The sequence below is a fragment of the Pimephales promelas genome, chromosome 21, assembly GCF_988280905.1.
Source record: "Pimephales promelas chromosome 21, fPimPro1.hap1.1, whole genome shotgun sequence".
Taxonomy (NCBI): domain Eukaryota; kingdom Metazoa; phylum Chordata; class Actinopteri; order Cypriniformes; family Leuciscidae; genus Pimephales; species Pimephales promelas.
In genome coordinates this window covers 18,611,173-18,631,389 of record NC_142789.1, presented here as the reverse complement: position 1 = coordinate 18,631,389, position 20,217 = coordinate 18,611,173, and the positions used below count along the sequence as shown (strand labels likewise).

The window sequence follows — 20,217 nt, the reverse complement described above, 5'->3', positions numbered from 1 at the left end:
TTTAAAGTCATTAAATTGAAACTGTCTTGTTAATTAATTGATTATTGTGTTGTTTTCCAAAAACCATATAATGCCAGTGTGAACACACACACACACACACACACACACACATATATACAGTATATATATATATATATATATATATATATACACACACACACACACACACACACACACATATATATATATATATATATATATATATATATATATGTATGTGTGTGTGTTTTAAAGCCATGTCATGGTTTATTTATGTCATGAACACCCCTCTTTGTGATACACCTTTTGCACAAGACAACTGTGTTATAACATTGGTAACCTGACCTTTCCAAAAATGCTGAGAAAGTGCTTTCCTCTTCAGGACGAGTGTGTGTGGTGTGTGTTGTGTTGTGTGTGTGCGTGTGCTAAACCCTGAGTTGTGGGGACAATTTTTTGGCACATATGAGTAAAACAGTTTATAAATGTCACTAAATGTTTTTGGAAAATGTAAAACTGCAGAAAGTTTTCTGTGAGGGTTGTGTTTAGGGGTAGGTCTAGGGTTAGGGGATAAAATATACAGTTTGTACAGTGTGAAAGAATCACTGCCCATAAAACATGAAAACTCAAAGTGTGTGTGTGTGTGTGTGTGTGTGTGCGTGTGTGTGCTTGGCTGCATGGACCTGTCACCCTGCCATCCTCCATTTTTGCTGACAGTAGGCCAAGAGAAGGTCCGGGGTGAATGACTCCCCTGCAGCCTGGACAGCCACAGAGGCTCCATTGTGCTCCTCAACCATCAGTGATCATCCATCACATTTTAACCTGACAGCCAACTGCACAGCCTCCTAATTCTGCCAAGGATGGAGGCTTGGGTTACCATGACGAGAGCACCACGGGGCTTCCAGCTTCGGACCTGTGCTGGACAAGGGCAGAAAGTACCTTTAAGTTCTGAAACGGGTCTCCACTTCATTTACAAACTAAAGATCTGTGAGGACAAAGTCAAGAAGTATTTGAGGGACTCTTTCACCAGTGACATTGTGGAAGTGTTCAGGGTACTGTCACTCAAAGAAAATATCATAGTGAAAAACCCCCTTCACCATGTACTACATGAACCTCGAATAGCTGTGGTGTGTCAGTAACCATAAATAAGCCTGTGGATTCATTAGGGAACATAGCGGAAGCTCTTCCGAATTAGCATGTGAGCTATGAGCCCAGACAAGCACATTAGGGATTTCCAGCATCCGGAGAGCTTACCTCACATTTTGGGGTCAGGGACAAGAAAGGTCTACCTTACTGAACCAATGCCAGACATTACAGGACAGGTAAACGCATAGATATAGTAGCTACCACACACACGAAAAAAAAAAAAAAGTAAGAAAAACATGCAACTAAAACAAAACAATTCATTTGTTAATAGGACAAAGGTTGCGAACATGATCATTTTAAATATGAAATATATTAATGTATTTATTAGTTACATTGAAATAATATGTATTATTATTATTAACAACAGCAAATTAAGATAATTTTAAATATTTATTATTTCTATTATTTATTATTATTATTAACAGCAAATTATAATAAGATTGAGAATATTATACGTTTATATATGCATTATTAAAATTCTATTCTTGACACTATTATTGTTATATTAAAATGCCTTTATTATTATTGTCATCAAAAATTGCTGACTGCTGATTGGACAAAGATTGAGTAAATGGTCAGCACTTACATTAAAACTAATGTAATATTGTTGTTTTTTATTTTTATAAATGAATATATTCTACTTATTATTTTACAAGATCATTTATTATATTTTGATTTTATTTAGTTATATTAATTGCATTTATTTTCTTTGAAACAGCTATAGAGTATACAAATAAAACCAGAGGATTAAAGTTTCCCATTTATCATGAGCTTCTTTTTCCAAACAGACACCCTCAATAATATGAACTGCTAATAATACATGAAAGTGACGAGACATTCTTCTGCTTTAGAGACGAGGTGATATTGTCCGACAAGAATGTAGATCGGCTAATTAATGAGCCATTGTGGATCTTTCATATCTGCTGCAGTCTGTTTGATTTCCACAGCCCCCAGATCATGTTCCTGCACTTTCAACAGTGGCCTGACGCCGTTCTTGAAGCAAACCGGTCCCAAATCCCCAGAAGATTGGGGAATGAAAAGAGATGTAAAGTTTAGATGTGTGGCAACAGCTAAACGCAGGGTCAGGTTTCTTTCGAGCCCTTGCTATATTTAACCTACTGATCTAACACCAGGCAGAGAGTTTAAATGCCACCACTGCAGTTGGTGTGGAGCAGTTGTCGTCCACAGATCTTCTTCAGCACGAGCTCAGCTCCGAGGGTTACACCCACCCACACACGCTCGCAAGGACCGTAAAGGACCTATAACGCTTTCAGAGAAGACACAGCAGAGCCGGTGGACTCTAATTCCAGCGAGACATGGAGCTTTTCGAGACCAACCCCTACTTCTTCGCAGACCAGCGTTTTTACGAAGGCGGCGATAACTTCTTCCAATCCAGGCTGACAGGAGGCTTCGACCAAGCGGGATATCAGGATAGAAGCTCCATGATGGGCTTGTGTGGAGACGGAAGGATGCTGTCCAACGGAGTGGGATTGGAGGACAAACCGTCTCCATCATCTAGCCTCGGTTTGTCCATGTCTCCTCACCAGGAGCAGCAGCACTGTCCGGGTCAGTGTCTGCCTTGGGCCTGCAAGGTGTGCAAGCGCAAGTCAGTGACAATGGATCGACGGAAAGCCGCCACTTTGAGGGAGAAGAGGAGGTTGAAGAAAGTCAACGAGGCCTTCGAGGCTCTTAAAAGGAGCACGCTTATGAATCCCAACCAGAGGCTGCCAAAGGTGGAAATCCTGCGCAGCGCCATCCAGTACATCGAGAGACTGCAAGCGTTGGTCAGCTCCCTCAACCAGCAGGAACATGAGCAGGGAAACTTGCATTATAGAGCCGCAGCTCCTCAAGGGGTGAGTGAAGCTTGGGGGAACAGGGCCAGGTGTATGGTGGGATTTATCAATAAACGTAGATGTTGTCAAACAGGACCGTACTTCCAAAACCTGCACTTAAAATTTTTGTTCTCAAAGCATGTTATTGGAAAGTGCTTCATGTCAATTCAGTGGACACTGTTTTGACATTGCACAGTTTTGTGGGTATTTGATTATCGAACTCTATTGTGTAAAAGAAATTGTGCAAGTGCATTCATTCATTAATTGAAGATGGCGATACATGCTATTTGTATTTTAAATTGAAGGCTAAATGCAGCCTTAAATGCAGCATGCATTGCAAAAAATAAATATTACATTTTTTATTTAAATAAAAATGATATAAATGAATACAATTTTAAATTGAAGACTAAATAAAGCCTTGAATGCAAAATGGATTCCAAAAAAACCGCAGAGAAATTCAAATTAAAATAAAAGTTGTCTAAATTTAATTGTAAAAAATGCATTTTAAATGAAATTTTACGTCAATTAAACAGTAAAAAAAATTTAAATTAGTAGTTTGCATGTTTCAATTTGTAAAAGCACGAACACGCCTATATAAAATGTTTAATCAAGTGTGTAAAAGACGATGATTGCTGAGATCAGCGCTTGTTTCTGATGGTTGTGAGGCTGTTGGGGGTCCTGTGGTCGGGTGTGACTGACAGTAGTGTGTGTGTTTGCGTGTAACAGGTGTCGTCCTCCAGCGAGCAGGGCTCTGGCAGCACCTGCTCTAGCAGCCCAGAGTGGAGCAGCGCATCGGAGCACTGCGTCCCCGTCTACAGCTCCACCCACGAGGGTAAGACCACCACACCTACGTACACCAACTAACCTGATGACAAACATGAAGGATCAAAATAATGAATTTTACATTTAAATGTGAGGTTTGAACGACTTGCCTGGCAAACATGTGACAGTGACATTTTCCTCAGATCTCCTGAATGACGATTCCCCAGAGCAGACCAACCTGAGGTCTCTGACCTCTATTGTGGACAGCATTACAGGAACAGAGGTGACTCCCGTGCCCTATTCAGTGGACATAAGCAAATAAATGAGGAGGCTGACCCTACCGTTATGTTCAGATCACCTTTCAACGACCATAACAGCACTATCTATGACACCCAAGGCGAATGAAGAACCTTTTAAAAGTCATAAAAGCCTCGGGGGCTTAATTTCCAGACAAATCTTGAGGTACATGTGATTATATTTCCAAGTGTTTCTTATCTCTGTGGGAATAAGAACGAATTTCAGATCAGCCTAATTCCTGCCGAAACTTAAGACAGCCAGGCTGGGCAAATCATATTTTCATAATTTGTCCTTTTTTTTCCTCTTGATTCCTTTATTTTTTCACTCTGTTTGTGTGTGCTTTATGCTTACCAACAAAAAAGAAACATTTGTGGGTCCAATGTTTTACATCTGGTTTTGACCAATTTCTGCTTAATTTAAACTAGTTCCGAATGCCAGTTATGTAAATATGTTCCTATTTTCTACAGAGTGGTTTTGTTATTTTATTTTGTATTTTTTCCTGTGTGTTTGGAATAACTTATTTGGACTTTTATAATAAAGATTGTTGTGTATTTGTAAATATTCATTTCATTCCCTGTCCCCTAAAGGAAAAAGAAATTATAAAAAAAAAAATATTAAAGCTACACTGTGTAATTATTTTAGTTTATTCTTAGCTAAAAACAATTAGTTCTTTCAAAAAATATATGTGCTCATTAATGTATATTTACTTCGTTCAAGTAATAAAGTATTCTCGTGAGTGTATAATATGCCATTGAAAATATACGGGTAAGGGGTTCTAATGTCAGTCGCCATGTTGCCCTTCTATCTTGAAAGTACATTAGCCTAAGAGGGACATACCCGTTAATTCAAGCTTCGCCTTTCGCGTTTACGTTTGATTTAACACTCATGGACGAGGTCGAACTGGAAGCCATGTTAATCTTGGACTACATTGGCCACCGTAGGAGTTAAAACGAAATCGGAATTGAGAGGAACAGAAACTAATATTCACTGGATGGTCATTAACATTTTCACTGCTAGATGGGGGTAAAAATCACACAGTGTAGCTTTAAGTACTTTCCCAGCATTACCATTTATCTCTAAAATATGCTTTTGTTTAGGCTTGTGTGCAAAAAAAAAACCAACAACAACAACCCAAAAATCCAATAAATGATTTATAATACATAAGGTAAATATTTATTTTATATATTCATATATAATTATTTGTGACAGATTTTTACATTTTAAAGTGAAAAAAAAAAACTCAAACAGTATCTGACACATACTATACAAACAAACATCACAATAAAAGAAAAAATCTCACTTGTTCAACCACATGCGTTATGTGGAATCTGCATCTATTCTATACAGAATTATATACATAAATCATCTATTTACACACACATTAAACCTTACATGCACACAAAAGAGAACGAGTTTGTGAGAGAGCTAGTGAGCAAGGGAGAGAGAGAGAGAGAGAGAGAGAGAGAGAGAGAGAGAGAGAGAGAGAGAGAGACCTGCACCTGTTTACAGTTCACATTACTGTCAAGAGCTACAGAAACAAATTAGCGTAAAAATGACCATCACAGGAGAACACGCTGCAAAGCAAGAGGCTTCAGTTACTCCACCACTGTCGCATCAGGGAAACGTCTCGGCATTGTACTAAAGCTTGGTCCTAGTCAAGGCATTTTTTTTTAGCAAGCCACTAAAGGATCAAATCGATGTTCAACGAGCGTGCTGAACATTTAAGAGACATTATTATAAATGAAACAGAAACAACTAAACTGGCTGTGAGAGGCTAGGCACAATTGGCAGACCGAGGCTTAAAAAAAAGAGCAGCACACCACGGGATTTCAAGTTCAAGTGTTTGCGTGGTGATATATTCTTTAGATCTGTGGTAATGACGATTGAGAGTGAGTAAGAGAGGCAATAGATGCTACAGTGATTGTCAAGTTTAGTGGCATGCATGCTCCACCGGACGCCCCAATGCCAACAGTGACCCACACAGCACAAACAGGATCATTCATTTCAAAGATGGGGTTTTTTTGCGTATAAAATGAAAAAACAGTCACTTATATTAATCGTTTTTTTTTTTAATAGAGAGCACTTCTTAAAGTAAGAACATGATTTGTCAGCATTGTGTAACACTTAAAATACACATACACACGTTTTCACACACAGTACAGTAGCTGCCACAATAGCACGATACATCCTGTGACTTATACAGAAAATATTGTCTTAAAAAAAAGAAGAAATGCCCAACGCACTCATAACTTGTTTGGTAGGTATGTTGCTCAAGAATCATTTGCTCCCATAGTGGTTCAATTTCAAGTGACGGCACCAAAAGAGATCACATTTTTTTCCCCTCTCCTCTCCTGATGCTAAGTGAACTGAAGTCAATTGCTTTCCCTGATGCTTGACAATATTTAGCATCATGGCTTCATACGATCTCGATGTCCCGGAAGTGTGTGGACAGAAACTCTACGTGGATAAGCACTGCTGATGTGAACACAAACGCACGTTTCTTCAGTCAACACCGACTACAAGTGTAACACCCTTTATAGCAGACGGAGCTGTCTAACCGACAGGAAACAGTCACAACTGAGACTTTAAAACTCATATAATAATGATATATTCATCTCGATATACAAGTCTGATATATATATTTCCATAAAAAACATAATCGCATAATTTTCTGTTTTTCATATATACATAGACATTGATTAATAATTTGCATAACCAAAGGGAAGAAAGCCTTATACAGTAAAATGCCAATGGCACACCCAAAGGAGCAGACTAGCACTGACAGACTACAGGGCCAAGTACACCAGTTAAGTACGACCACCACAAAGACTATATAACCAGGATTACTGGGAAACGACTGATATGACGAGATTTCTCCTTTGCGGCTGCAATGCGTTCCATGCGCTCGAGAGTTCAAAATTCGTCTTTCTGTCCCCCTCTATTGCATGGTGTCCAAGAAAGCTCTGGAGTGGTTCAGGACGGGAGGGGTGGAGGTTAACCCTTCCCTCATCTTTTCAAGGTGTCCCCAGATTTTGGCATATTTCATTGTCGAAAGGCCGCAAGCATGTGTCCGTACAGGTAGTGGGAATGCACTGGCAGGGAAATGAGAGGATACAAATCACAAGAAATCATCAAAATTGTTCCCGGTTCGAGCATGTCAGGGCATAAAACTGCAGTCAGTATACCTACAAATTATCATATCAAGGGCAAGTAAATAGAAATTATTTTATGGAATAAATCACGCAAAATTAATTAACTTAACATTTAGCTTTTGTGTGTTCCTTTGTAAGGGGTTACACACACAGAACGCATGCATTTATAAGAGTGAGATGGAGGGCAGTGGAATAAAAAAGGCGTTTTTTAAAGTTTGGGCTTTCAACTCGGCAACCTAGTATTTTAAAGGGGTTATGAACTGGCTTTTTAAATTTTATTATATTGTTTTTCTGAGGTCAACTTATGATGTTCGCTTCGTTTTTACATTCAAAATCATCAAAATGAATAAGTAAAAGGCTATTTTCTACCCTAGTTTTGAGCCTAGCACAAAAACGCTAGGTTTTTATGGTCGTCTTGACTGAAGACTTGGAAGTAAACGCCCACTGCTGTGAGTGGATAACAGTTTTGCATATTATAATGAGTTTCAACTCACTCATCGATGCACACGGGGGAAATTGTTTTGAAAACATCCAATGTTAATCGGAATGATTCGCCCATAAATGTTCGACCCAGAGTCCGTGTGTTGCACCATTCCTGTCAGATCCAATATAGAAGGCACAGCATGTTTTTTTTAATCTTAATCGGTCTGCAAATCCAGTCTTGTTTACAAAACAATCTTCAGTGAAATGAAGCGAACAATTGGACAATGTTTTATCCTTATCAGCTGGAACGTCAAATAAAGTTTAACCATGCATTCCTATTGGAATCCAGAGGAAGCATATGCAGTGACTGTCTTCTTCCACAACCAGGCACTGCACAATATTTTGTATTGCTCGATAGCTGATTTGGTTTGTCATCACGAGGTAGGCCAATGTAATTTAGCTATGCGTGTAATGCGCGAATCGGTGGGCGGGGTTAAACCGGCTGCGTTGAAGTAGAAGTTGATCTTCTTCTGCGGGGGTGGTGTTTTATCCTCTTTGACGTCATATTTCCCCACTTTGAAAAACGAGTCGCTTGCTGAGCTTGGTGTAGATAAAAGCTTTTATTGGACTAACAAGGACGTTTTCAGTTCTGAAACTTAAAGGATATTCTTATAATATGATGACCACTTAGATGTCAAAAGCTCAAGGAAAATTTGATTTCTCAGTTCATCACCCCTTTAAATGATGTGTCATAATGGAAGATGCAACAAACAATACAAGACCTAAGTGCAATGGTCACACAAAATGCAAAAATACAGTGTGTATGAATTGCCCCTAAGTGTGTTAGGGGTCATTCAGATAAAGCATATTTTTGTGTTTAAAAATGCCAGATGGAGAGCAATGTAATGATACAGGATCTAGAGAGGCATTTTTTCATGTAACAACTTTTTTTTTTTCAACAAAAGACGCAAGCACAACATCAAATAGTCAATGTGTGTATGTTTACATAGAAACCCAATGGTTAAGCAATGCAGTGGAGTGCAAATATGCGTTTTTTAGTGTCGGACAAAAAAATGCAAGATGCCAAGCAGTGGAATGAAAAAAAAAAAGCTCTTTTAAAGGTTGAAACTCTTTTAACTTGAGTGCTGCATTTTAGAATGGCTTGCTATGAGCGAGAAAGATGTGAGACGTGAGCGCAACAGTCAAACACATCTGTCTAGAGCAGGTTAACATTGAAAAACAAGAACAAGTGTTCTGTGAACGGCCCCTTACTCTAACTGCAACATCTGCTTTGAAATAGTTTTCCAACATTACGCTACAAGTTCTGACAATTGAGCTTAACTTGTATCAAACCCAGAACAATACTTAATAATTATCAAATGTGACACATTTTAATACATCATAACACAAATTAAATATATACTTGATTAAATCATGTAAAGACAGAAAATGTTAATAGTTCAGATGATTTTTATTCAGTCTCATATAATCCATGAGACTGAATAAATATCAATGAAAGGACATTGAAAATGAATAAATAACCGAGCGCAAAAATCCATTGCAATCTTCATATAAAGATGTCAGTGTGTTGTTATGCAGTTGCTAATGTGTTCTGATTGGTTGCTAGGTGGTTCCTAGGAGTGTCGAAAGGATTATATGAACTTTCATTCAATTCTGTTTAATAGAAGCTTACGCTACTTTGCAATTAAAACCCTTGAAAAGAAACTCAACTGACCATTCATGTACAAAAAGCAGAAGAAAAAAAGAGAAGCAACAAATCTGAGTATCATTACCTAACCAGATGCGAAGACGATAAGTTTCTTTTCCATTTTTATCAGAGTTTTTATCCTATCCAGCTGCAACGGCGGTACTAAACAATTATATTTTAAAAACGGTTTCTATTTTTCTGAGACGTTTTTTTTTTTTTCAGGAAACAAGAACGTTCAAAGTTTGAACTCAATGCAAACAAACAATTGGTGTGGACAGACTGCATGACGCTTGAATCGCAGCGCGTCTGGTTAGAAGATGGTGTTAAAGATCTCTTACTGAGCCATCAGAGTTTATAGACGAGAGGCTGAAGTGAACACCTTACCTGTTAGTGTAAGTGCAGTGGTTAGTAAAAGCAAGTTAGCAGGAGTAAGTCCTGACAGCTGAGGGGTCTAGTCTCTGCGGGGCCGGGGGACCGGCTGCTGAACCACAGAGACACAGAGGGGAGAAAACATGCAATGACATAAACTGTGACCCCGACCTGTGCCATTCATATTAGTTACCTATAACACATGCTTTCACAGTCAATACGTATTCATGTTTTGCAATTAGTATCATAAGATATACTGTAAAAGAGTTAGAGAAGGCACTAATTGTTAGTACAGTACAGCAACCATTAAAGAGCAACGTGCTAATGGCAATGCCGAACTCTTTTCCCCATTGTAAAACACCCTGCCCCCCTTTCTACCTTCTGGTTGCAGCTGTCTCCTGGGCACAGCAGCCATAGAGGCGGGAATGGACATGGTGTTGAGGCGGAAGCTAGCGGGAAGAGTCTCTATGGATCCCGGCAACATACCAAGACCCTGGCCGTCCCTCGGCCTGAAGCGCTTACGCCACGACGGAGACCTTCGGAATGACTTGTCATCACTCTGATGAGAAGGATGACATCACAACAACTGGGTTCAGATCTTGTTCAAAAGCATGACTGCACACACATTCGTATTATTTCAAATATGGCAACAGAGAATGAATATGACAGCACAACGATATAGAAGCTCCAGCTAATTTTCTCAATATATGGTGAAGAAATGTCTACGTTAATGATGAGCAGAGCAATCCTGGCTATTTCTGCAGACATGCACTCCCAGCTCACAAATGTAAAAGCAACTATCTGACATTTTAAAATCACATTTCATAGTATTTCGCATTTTTTATAATTAACATATGCATTTATTTTCTTTATATTATTATCTTTAGAAAAAGATGTCTTTATCTTTATATTATTATCTTTAGAAAAAGTTGTCATACGTATACAATAAAAAAATTCTAGTTTGTTTCATTTTGAAAAAGCTGTTACACAGAAAAAAAGAAAAAAAGAAAAATGTATTTTATATATATATATATATATATATATAAATAATTTTATGTTTCTGTTTCACTTAAAAAAAGCTGTTACACCGATAAAATTAATCAAAAATGAATAATATATATATATATATATATATATATATATATATATTTAAACATATTAAATAAAATGATTGGTACTTGACATATAAATAAAAATATATCCACCCCCATGATTTCTATAAAATGAATAAATAAGATTCCTTATCATGTAATCAAAAATAATTGTGATTACTCCATCCAGACCAGCGCTGACTAAGTAACAGATAAATTATGAGTGTTGTTCTTAGCTCTAAATTTTGCAATCATTATTCCCCATTAAAAACAACGCAGTTAAAACAAAAGAAAAACCATAATGTATTACCATGACAATATTTTGTGTTACATGCTTTTAACTTTATAAGAAAACAAACCCAAGTGGACAACAGTGCATTCCCAGCTCCATTGCAAATGGGTCATGATTGTAGGCTGAAATCCAACCAGAATCCGAACCATCACCCACCTCTTCCAGGCGCCGGTCAGTTCCCAATGCTAATAGGTTATTGAACTCCCTCTCCAGAATCTGCCTGGCCTGGAAGACAGATTTTGTAAAGACCCTCAGTATGCTTAACCACCACATCACATAAGTGAGTTTTATATGTTAGAAGATCTGTGCAGTCCTCACCTGGGTGTTTTGCATGGGGATCTGTAGAATGAGGGCCAAGCTGCTGAAGTCAAATGTCTCATCTAGAGCAATGAGAGCTCCATGCACGCCACATTCCAGCAGGTTATTACAGTATTCCTTCAGACCGATGTTCTGAATCCACTGCATCACGTGATCATTGGTCCACACCAGGGTATCTGGAACAGACAGCGGTACATGCATTTGCTATTACCTTTGCTAGATACAAAAAAACATCATTTGTTTTACATTAAACTGACTCATATTACTTGCATTATAAAGCCATATTATAAAACATGTAAAATTGTTGAATTTACAACAACAACAAGAATATCCGGTTATCGTGATATAAAACGATTTCGGTCAGACCACCTCTAACCCATGCAGCAAACATTAACAAAGCAAATCTTCGAAGGGGGCTGTGTTTACAACTGTACTGGAAATATCTGTGTTTAGGTAATCGTATATGTGGAGTGGGATCATTTTGCACAGCTGGCTAGCCTGCTTTCTGTTTGTTCAATCCTGTGCGTAAAGTGTGTGTGTCTTAAGCAGTTGGTGCGTGTGTCTTTAGCTATGAAGATGAAAGATTTTAAAAAGCTGTGACAGCTGTGTCAAGTTCATGTGTTATGCTGAAGTTCAGCCGGGCGCCGTCCCTTTAAATGGATTTGACACTAAAAAGCTCAGCTGTTGACCTCTCACATTCCTGCCACCGAAATGCAAATAACAGGTACGGCCACTAGATAGTGCTCTTCCCTTCATAAGGTAGAAGTAATGAATCCAGAGAGTGCAATGATAATTCTCTCGTACCTTTGATGTCATGTTGGAAATTCTCTCTTCTTCGCTCCAACTCCTTCCTGTCATAGTTCAGCCTTTTTAAACACATGATGCCATAGTGCAAACTAGCCCTGTAAGGATATAATGAACGTATAAACGTATTGTATGTAAAGTCTACTTCACACTGCGGTTGTTAAAAATGAGCAATCACTGCGATAGTTTACCGGTGGAAGCTGTCCACCATCTTGAGATGTGTCCGCAGGTCTTTCTTAGTAAGGTGGTCCAGCATACGAGCGTCCACCAAACACTCCATGAAGTAGCTGCGGTACTGAGGCAGTCCGAGACTTGGCAGCCACTCGTTCCCAATCCACTCATGGTTCATGTCACCATATGCTAACGTCTGAGAAAGAAAAGATAAATTATTCTGCTGTGCCTCTGACAACCGGATTTAGTTTGTTTAAACAGTCATTTTAATTAGATTTCACATAGAGCAAATACTTTTATTAAATTGATATACAATATGCATGTATACAGTAAATAACTATATAATAAACCAAATTGTTTATATATAAAATATTTATTTATAATATTTAGTACAGAATTTACAATATATAGCAGTATTTATATATTATTTTAATTTTATAAATATAATATGCAACTATTTACAGTAGTTAGAGCATTTTATACTTTTATAATTGTCCATAATATAATAATACACTTAGATTAAATTTGAATGATAATAATAGTTTATGATATACATTATATATTTAATAATATACACTATAGTAAAATAATAATGAAAAGATATTTATTTATTTCATATCATCGTAACTACCATATTTGAAAAAGTTTACCTTCCACATACAGTATAACTGTATTCATCAAATTTCCAATAAATTATTATTTTAAAATCACATTCCATTTGAAGATAATGCATTCTTTCTAAGCCATAAACCAAGTCAAGAACAGACTTTGAAAATGAATGCTTAATGGAAAGGCAAGTGAAACCCACAAATAAGAGTAAGTGGACGGCTTTTGTTTGGTCAAAGACAGCCAGCTCTCTCACCTGAGCCCAGCTTCCTTCCTCATTCTCCTGTCAGTCAAAGGTCAGAGTGACAGCGTGTTAGAGCACAGAGGAGACAGTGTTAGCAATGCTCTCTTCTAGCTGAATAGCTCACTTAGCTCAGTTCAGTCGGGAAATGATGTGCACACCAAGCAACAGCACCAGTGCTTGTTACTAGGTAACAATTATTGCAAATGCAGTTAAAAATGGATTAATTTAGCAAAGCAACGAGACATGAATCACACAGAAACATGCGAAAAGGTTTAATAAGCGCACTCTTTAGGTAGATTGCAGGGCAGAGGGGGGTGGGGGTAGAGTCAGGGGCAGCAGGCTGGGGGTTGTGAGGGCTGCGGAAGCGTGGCATATGCATGGCACCGCGGGCACAAGGGAGTCACCCAGATGGACTAACCATTTTGGTGGAGGTTGCCATGTTTTCCATCTCCTCGTGAGTCACCCACACATTTCCGGAAGACTGCACGGAGAAACAGAGGCACACACACATAAAAATGATCACACATTTCATATTCCTCATAAACACCTTTACGAGTGAGTGTTTACAGCAAAGTAACTTTGGCAGCAATGTTACTACCGCCCCTGGGAAACTATGTTCTATGTATGTAATAGGCGAACAGATGTCTATATTAAGCTGTTTAAATGGGGAAAGACCAAAATCTCCAAAAGTGTTTGTTAATTTATAAGTTTAAATGAAATAAAACAAAATATTTTTTTATAGAAATATGTTCAATATTGTTTTTTTTTTTACACACAAACTGTTGTTCAATTATTATTATATAGTATATTATATATTTAGGGGCCAAGCACCGAAGGTGCGGAGGCACCTATTGTATCTGTGCCGGTTCCTATTATTATTATTATTATTCTTCTTCCGACTGGGCGTCTATGGCAGCCCATAGACCGGTTTGCGGGAAAGTTGTTTTGGTTTGACATTCTGATAGAGGACAGTCCCAACTTTAAATACACCAATTTTGGTGTCTCTAACTCATTCCCTCTAGCGCCACCAACTGTCCAAAGTTTCACTTTTATTATGCTAATAACTTTTGAACCGTAAGGCCTATCAACAAAATTCTTTTTTCCTCTTGTTCCTGAGCTCATGCCGATTCGATCGCACCCTATGACGTCATTTTCCGTCATAAAAAAACGGCCGCCATTTTGAATTTTCCAAAAAACCTACTTTTGCGAACTCGTCCTAGACGGTTTGTCCGATTTTCACCAAAATCGCACCGGATCATCTCCAGGCAGTGCTGACAAAAAGTTATGGAATTCAAGATGATTCGAACAACCATTTTCGATAAACGCGTAAACAAAATTTACGTAGCGCTTGCGAAAACAGACGTGAGGTTGTATCTCCGCAATGCTTACTCGTTTTCACACCAAACTTGGTACTTGTTATCACAAGCATGAGCTGAGGCTACGTGCTGCGTTTCGGCGCAGCGCCACCTAGTGGTCCGGAGATATGAAAAATGGCTATTTTTGCTCGTAACTTCTGAACGGTTTCTCCAAAAATCAAAAACTTGGTCTCGTTAGATTCAGGGCGTCATGCCGAGTCGACCGATATCCAATTTTCCCAGATCGGCCATTTTGGCTGTCGGCCATTTTGAATTATGTGCTAAAATGCTGTATTTTTTGAACGCATGAACGAATTGTTACGAAACTCGTTATGGGTCATCAGTACGATGCCCTGAAGGAGCCTGAGAAGTTTCGAAACAGCGCCACCTAGTGGTGAATTGTTTTATTCAAACGCTTATAACTTTGGGTGTGGTACACTTATTTTCACGGGAGTCATATTTTTGAGGTCCTGAATCGTTGCCGAGTCCAACGATACCAAATATGTCAGGTTTCGTCTCACGGATGGCGTAGCGTAGCGATTTAGCGCGAAAAAAACACTTGGCGATATCTTCAAAACCGCTGTTCCGATCGAGACGAAACCACCGCCAGAAACACGGAATCATAGCTTGTTAACTATATGCCAATGCCCAAATGCGTAAATATTGATAGTAAGGGGTAGTAAAATTCAAACAAAGTCATGTGTCAGTCATTTTTTACGTGTTTTTTCATATAAATGTTTATAACTCGGAAGTAAATTGAGATATTTGCACCAAAATTGACACACATATGTATGGGGTCACTCTGAGGACACATAAAAAAAATTGTGGGACTGAGCCTCTTGGTGGCGCTATAATAGAACAAAACGTGAAATTCCCATTGACTTCAATACAGTTTTGTGAAATACAATGCTATACTAAACAAATGCTTTGGTCTAACATTACGAAACTCAGTGTGTGCCATAAGCAGCATGCCCTGAATGTACTCAAAAGATTTTGAGACAGCGCCACCTGTTGGTCAAAAGTTATAATTAATTTCTGAGAACGCTAATAACTTTTGAATAAATTTGCCTATTGCAATGAAACTGATCTTAATAGATTCCTTGGGTTATGCCGAAAACATAGATATCAGGTTTTGCATAATCAGCCAAACTTCCTGTCCGCCATCTTTATTTCTTTGAAAAACCTTCTTTTTCGAACTCCTCCTAGACCGTTTGTCCGATTTTCACGAAAATTTAATCGCATCATCTCCAGACCGTGCCGACTAAAAGTTATGAATTGCACGATGATAGACAAAACCGTTTTCGTATACCACAGCATCAAAGTTTAGGCATGCTGCCAAAATTACTATTTAGGCTTTATCTCTGCAATGCCTTCACATTTTGACACCAAACTTTGCATGTGTCATTGTCACCTCCCTCTGACCACATCACATCTATTTCGTAACTGCGCCACCTATTGTTCGAAAGTGATAACCCATTAAATCATCTTATAAGTTAATGTTTATGTGATTTTTTTAGCCATTTGCCCAAAGTTCTCTCAAAATGCCCTTAATTGCTCCTTGCTGCAGTTGGTCTGCCACTCCTTGCCATTTTGGCATATGTTGCCGCTTCTTGCGCTTGGCCCCGGTAATGGCTGCTTGCAGCTATATTTATTATTATTATTATTATTCTTCTTCCGACTGGGCGTCTATGGCAGCCCATAGACCGGTTTGCGGGAAAGTTGTTTTGGTTTGACATTCTGATAGAGGACAGTCCCAACTTTAAATACACCAATTTTGGTGTCTCTAACTCATTCCCTCTAGCGCCACCAACTGTCCAAAGTTTCACTTTTATTATGCTAATAACTTTTGAACCGTAAGGCCTATCAACAAAATTCTTTTTTCCTCTTGTTCCTGAGCTCATGCCGATTCGATCGCACCCTATGACGTCATTTTCCGTCATAAAAAAACGTCCGCCATTTTGAATTTTCCAAAAAACCTACTTTTGCGAACTCGTCCTAGACGGTTTGTCCGATTTTCACCAAAATCGCACCGGATCATCTCCAGGCAGTGCTGACAAAAAGTTATGGAATTCAAGATGATTCGAATAACCGTTTTCGAAAAACGCGCAAACTAATTTTACGTAGCGCTTGCAAAAACAGACGTGAGGCTGTATCTCCGCAACGCTTCATCCTATTCAGACCAAACTTGGTACATGTCATCACAAGCATGACCTGAGGCTACATGCAGCGTTTCGGCGCAGCGCCACCTAGTGGTCCGGAGATATGAAAAATGGCTATTTTTAGTCGTGACTTCTGAACGGTTTCTCCAAAAATCAAAAACTTGGTCTCGTTAGATTCAGGGCGTCATGCCGAGTCGACCGATATCCAATTTTCCCAGATCGGCCATTTTGGCTGTCGGCCATTTTGAATTATGTGCTAAAATGCTGTATTTTTTGAACGCATGAACGAATTGTTACGAAACTCGGTATGGGTCATCAGTACGATGCCCTGAAGGAGCCTGAGAAGTTTCGAAACAGCGCCACCTAGTGGTGAATTGTTTTATTCAAACGCTTATAACTTTGGGTGTGGTACACTTATTTTCACGGGAGTCATATTTTTGAGGTCCTGAATCGTTGCCGAGTCCAACGATACCAAATATGTCGGGTTTCGTCTCACGGATGGCGTAGCGTAGCGATTTAGCGCGAAAAAAACACTTGGCGATATCTTCAAAACCGCTGTTCCGATCGAGACGAAACCACCGCCAGAAACACGGAATCATAGCTTGTTAACTATACGCTAATGCCCAAATGCGTAAATATTGATAGTAAGGGGTAGTAAAATTCAAACAAAGTCATGTGTCAGTCATTTTTTACGTGTTTTTTCATATAAATGTTTATAACTCGGAAGTAAATTGAGATATTTGCACCAAAATTGACACACATATGTATGGGGTCACTCTGAGGACACATAAAAAAAATTGTGGGACTGAGCCTCTTGGTGGCGCTATAATAGAACAAAACGTGAAATTCCCATTGACTTCAATACAGTTTTGTGAAATACAATGCTATACTAAACAAATGCTTTGGTCTAACATTTTGAAACTCAGTGTGTGCCATAAGCAGCATGCCCTGAAGGTACTCAAAAGATTTTGAGACAGCGCCACCTGTTGGTCAAAAGTTATAATTAATTTCTGAGAACGCTAATAACTTTTGAATAAATTTGCCTATTGCAATGAAACTGATCTTAATAGATTCCTTGGGTTATGCCGAAAACATAGATATCAGGTTTTGCATAATCAGCCAAACTTCCTGTCCGCCATCTTTATTTCTTTGAAAAGCCTTCTTTTTCGAACTCCTCCTAGACCGTTTGTCCGATTTTCACGAAAATTTAATCGCATCATCTCGAGACCGTGCCGACTAAAAGTTATGAATTGCACGATGATAGACAAAACCGTTTTCGTATACCACAGCATCAAAGTTTAGGCATGCTGCCAAAATTACTATTTAGGCTTTATCTCTGCAATGCCTTCACATTTTGACACCAAACTTTGCATGTGTCATTGTCACCTCCCTCTGACCACATCACATCTATTTCGTAACTGCGCCACCTATTGTTCGAAAGTGATAACCCATTAAATCATCTTATAAGTTAATGTTTATGTGATTTTTTAGCCATTTGCCCAAAGTTCTCTCAAAATGCCCTTAATTGCTCCTTGCTGCAGTTGGTCTGCCACTCCTTGCCATTTTGGCATATGTTGCCGCTTCTTGCGCTTGGCCCCGGTAATGGCTGCTTGCAGCTATATTTTGATAAAGTTTTTAATTATTTTTATATAAAAGATTATAACAATAAGCAAATAAAAAAGCTAAAAATCATGATTAAAATTTAAACAACAATTTTATAAAATATATGTTTCAAACAAAAATGTTTTTTTTACATAAAATGTTTCACGTTGATAAAAAAATAATGATACAAAAACTACATTAAAATAAACAAAAAATTGTTACATAAAATGTTTCATGTTGATAAAAAATAATGCCAAAAAAATTTGGCAGAAAGTCGGAAATGATTTGGGAATGGGATTGGGACATATTAAAGGCTATACTGCAACCGGCAACTCTCAGTTCCGACTTTCACATATTACCAATAAGCCAATAATGTAATAAGTATGTTTATGCAATATTGTTACAAAGATAAAGGAAAGGATCTGCACAGACTAATTTTTGAATCATAATTGTTTTCAGTTTGAGACTGTATGTGAAAATGAGCAGTTTAGGAGCAGGCATCTTACTGTGCGTGAGGTGAGAGGAGCTGATGGACTCGTCAGTGACACCATTTCTTGGATGGCCAGTCTCAGCTTCAATCGATGCAGTGGGTTACTGATGCCGATCTCTCGCTGAATCTCCGTGTCCGACAGAGCCGACATGATGGCGCCGCTCTTCACATTGGCACGGCACGCTGCCACGTACCAAGCTGGCATGCCCACCCACAGCTGGAGGATGTCAGAGAGAAGACCGTCAAGATGCATCTTGCTATCTCTGTCATCATCAGAGCGAGTAAGTAATTATCCTAATTATTGTCATCCGAACCCCCCCCCCCACCCCCATTGATTTTATTTGTGTGATTATAATCATGAAGATCATGAGTGCTGTGCTCATTACTGCGCGGTGGGAGGGATGGTGGCTGATGTCTTTGTACCTCGAGCCAGGAGACCACAGTGGGGCCGTCCCACTGAGCAAAAGGAAGCCCTTTCCTCCTGGCATCCTCCAGTAGCTCATGCCTAATAGAAGACAAAGAAAGGTCAGAGCTGAGAGGAAATACAACCCCAGAGACATTGCATCAGCATAGAGTGAAGTAGTTCAAACATATGGGGTTTTCACCACCCAATGTTCCGTACAATCTCTTGAGAGAAGGTTGGCTGATATCAACAGATATCTATATGTTTTTTAAGAAGTCTCTAATGCTCACCAAACCTGTATGAATTTCTTTCTTCTGCTGAACATGAAGGAAGATATTTCAAAGAATAAGTGTACCCAAACAGTTGCTGGGTCCCATTGCATTTTTTTTTTGTGTATTATTGTATAATTATTTTATAAAAAAATAATAGTTTTTATTATTTATAAACTATTATATTATTTAGTTATATTTAATATTATTTAGTTCTATTTAATATTATATTATTTCATTATATTATTTATAAACAATTATAAAAAAGTAATAAACATAACAAATTTATTTAGATTTATTGATAGCATATGAGAAGTTTGTCTGTTTTCAATGTTTTATGAATTTTGCAACATGACATCATGACTTTTGTGTAAACATACACGCCACTTTCAAGTCAAGTGGTGTGTTATCTGTACGCAGTTTGAGCTATCCGCGTGTATGCGTGTATGTCCACACCGTTAAATGTCCGAGTGATTCCGCGTGTATGTACATGCCGTTAAATTTCCGAGCGAAATAAAGCAAAATGTAGATCTACATCTGGGGACTGATATTTTTTTTCCCTAGGATGTTAGGGGAACACTCATAAATGCTATTAACCTCAGTGACGGGTAGGTTTAGGGATGGGGTTGGGGTAGGTCATATATTTATATATACAGTAATGTAACGTTAAGTCAACTGTGTTGATAAACACGCTGAAAAGTGATTATGGGTGTTGATAGCATGTCAAAAATGGAAATACGAATTGGCG

The 20,217-nt window shown here is 38.5% G+C and overlaps 2 protein-coding genes across 10 annotated transcripts in view; one reads left to right on the top strand and one right to left on the bottom strand.

Annotated features, from left to right (window-relative positions):
* The first annotated feature begins 2,311 nt into the window (after positions 1–2,311).
* myog (myogenin) lies at positions 2,312–4,473 on the top strand. Its single transcript, XM_039673328.2, has 3 exons — positions 2,312–2,975; positions 3,681–3,786; positions 3,920–4,473. Exons 1-3 carry the CDS (start codon positions 2,439–2,441, stop codon positions 4,036–4,038), a joined length of 762 nt encoding a protein of 253 aa, XP_039529262.1. The 5' UTR covers positions 2,312–2,438; the 3' UTR covers positions 4,039–4,473.
* A 687-nt stretch (positions 4,474–5,160) lies between these two features.
* The window catches only part of ppfia4 (PTPRF interacting protein alpha 4), a 129,842-nt gene continuing 114,785 nt past the window's right edge, over positions 5,161–20,217 (bottom strand). For 6 of the 9 annotated variants that reach the window (XM_089125310.1, XM_039673671.2, XM_039673680.2 and 3 more), the window contains 11 exons: positions 19,221–19,302; positions 18,814–19,014; positions 13,610–13,672; positions 13,204–13,230; positions 12,362–12,537; positions 12,171–12,268; positions 11,367–11,542; positions 11,205–11,273; positions 10,044–10,224; positions 9,681–9,777; positions 5,161–7,105 (listed from right to left, as the gene is read on the bottom strand). In XM_089125310.1, coding sequence (XP_088981436.1) covers positions 9,716–9,777; positions 10,044–10,224; positions 11,205–11,273; positions 11,367–11,542; positions 12,171–12,268; positions 12,362–12,537; positions 13,204–13,230; positions 13,610–13,672; positions 18,814–19,014; positions 19,221–19,302 — 1,135 coding nt within the window. In that variant the 3' untranslated portion in view covers positions 5,161–7,105; positions 9,681–9,715. The remainder of the gene's footprint in view (positions 7,106–9,680; positions 9,778–10,043; positions 10,225–11,204; positions 11,274–11,366; positions 11,543–12,170; positions 12,269–12,361; positions 12,538–13,203; positions 13,231–13,609; positions 13,673–18,813; positions 19,015–19,220; positions 19,303–20,217) is intronic. The other 3 variants (XM_039673672.2, XM_039673674.2, XM_039673678.2) reach the window with 3 other exon arrangements.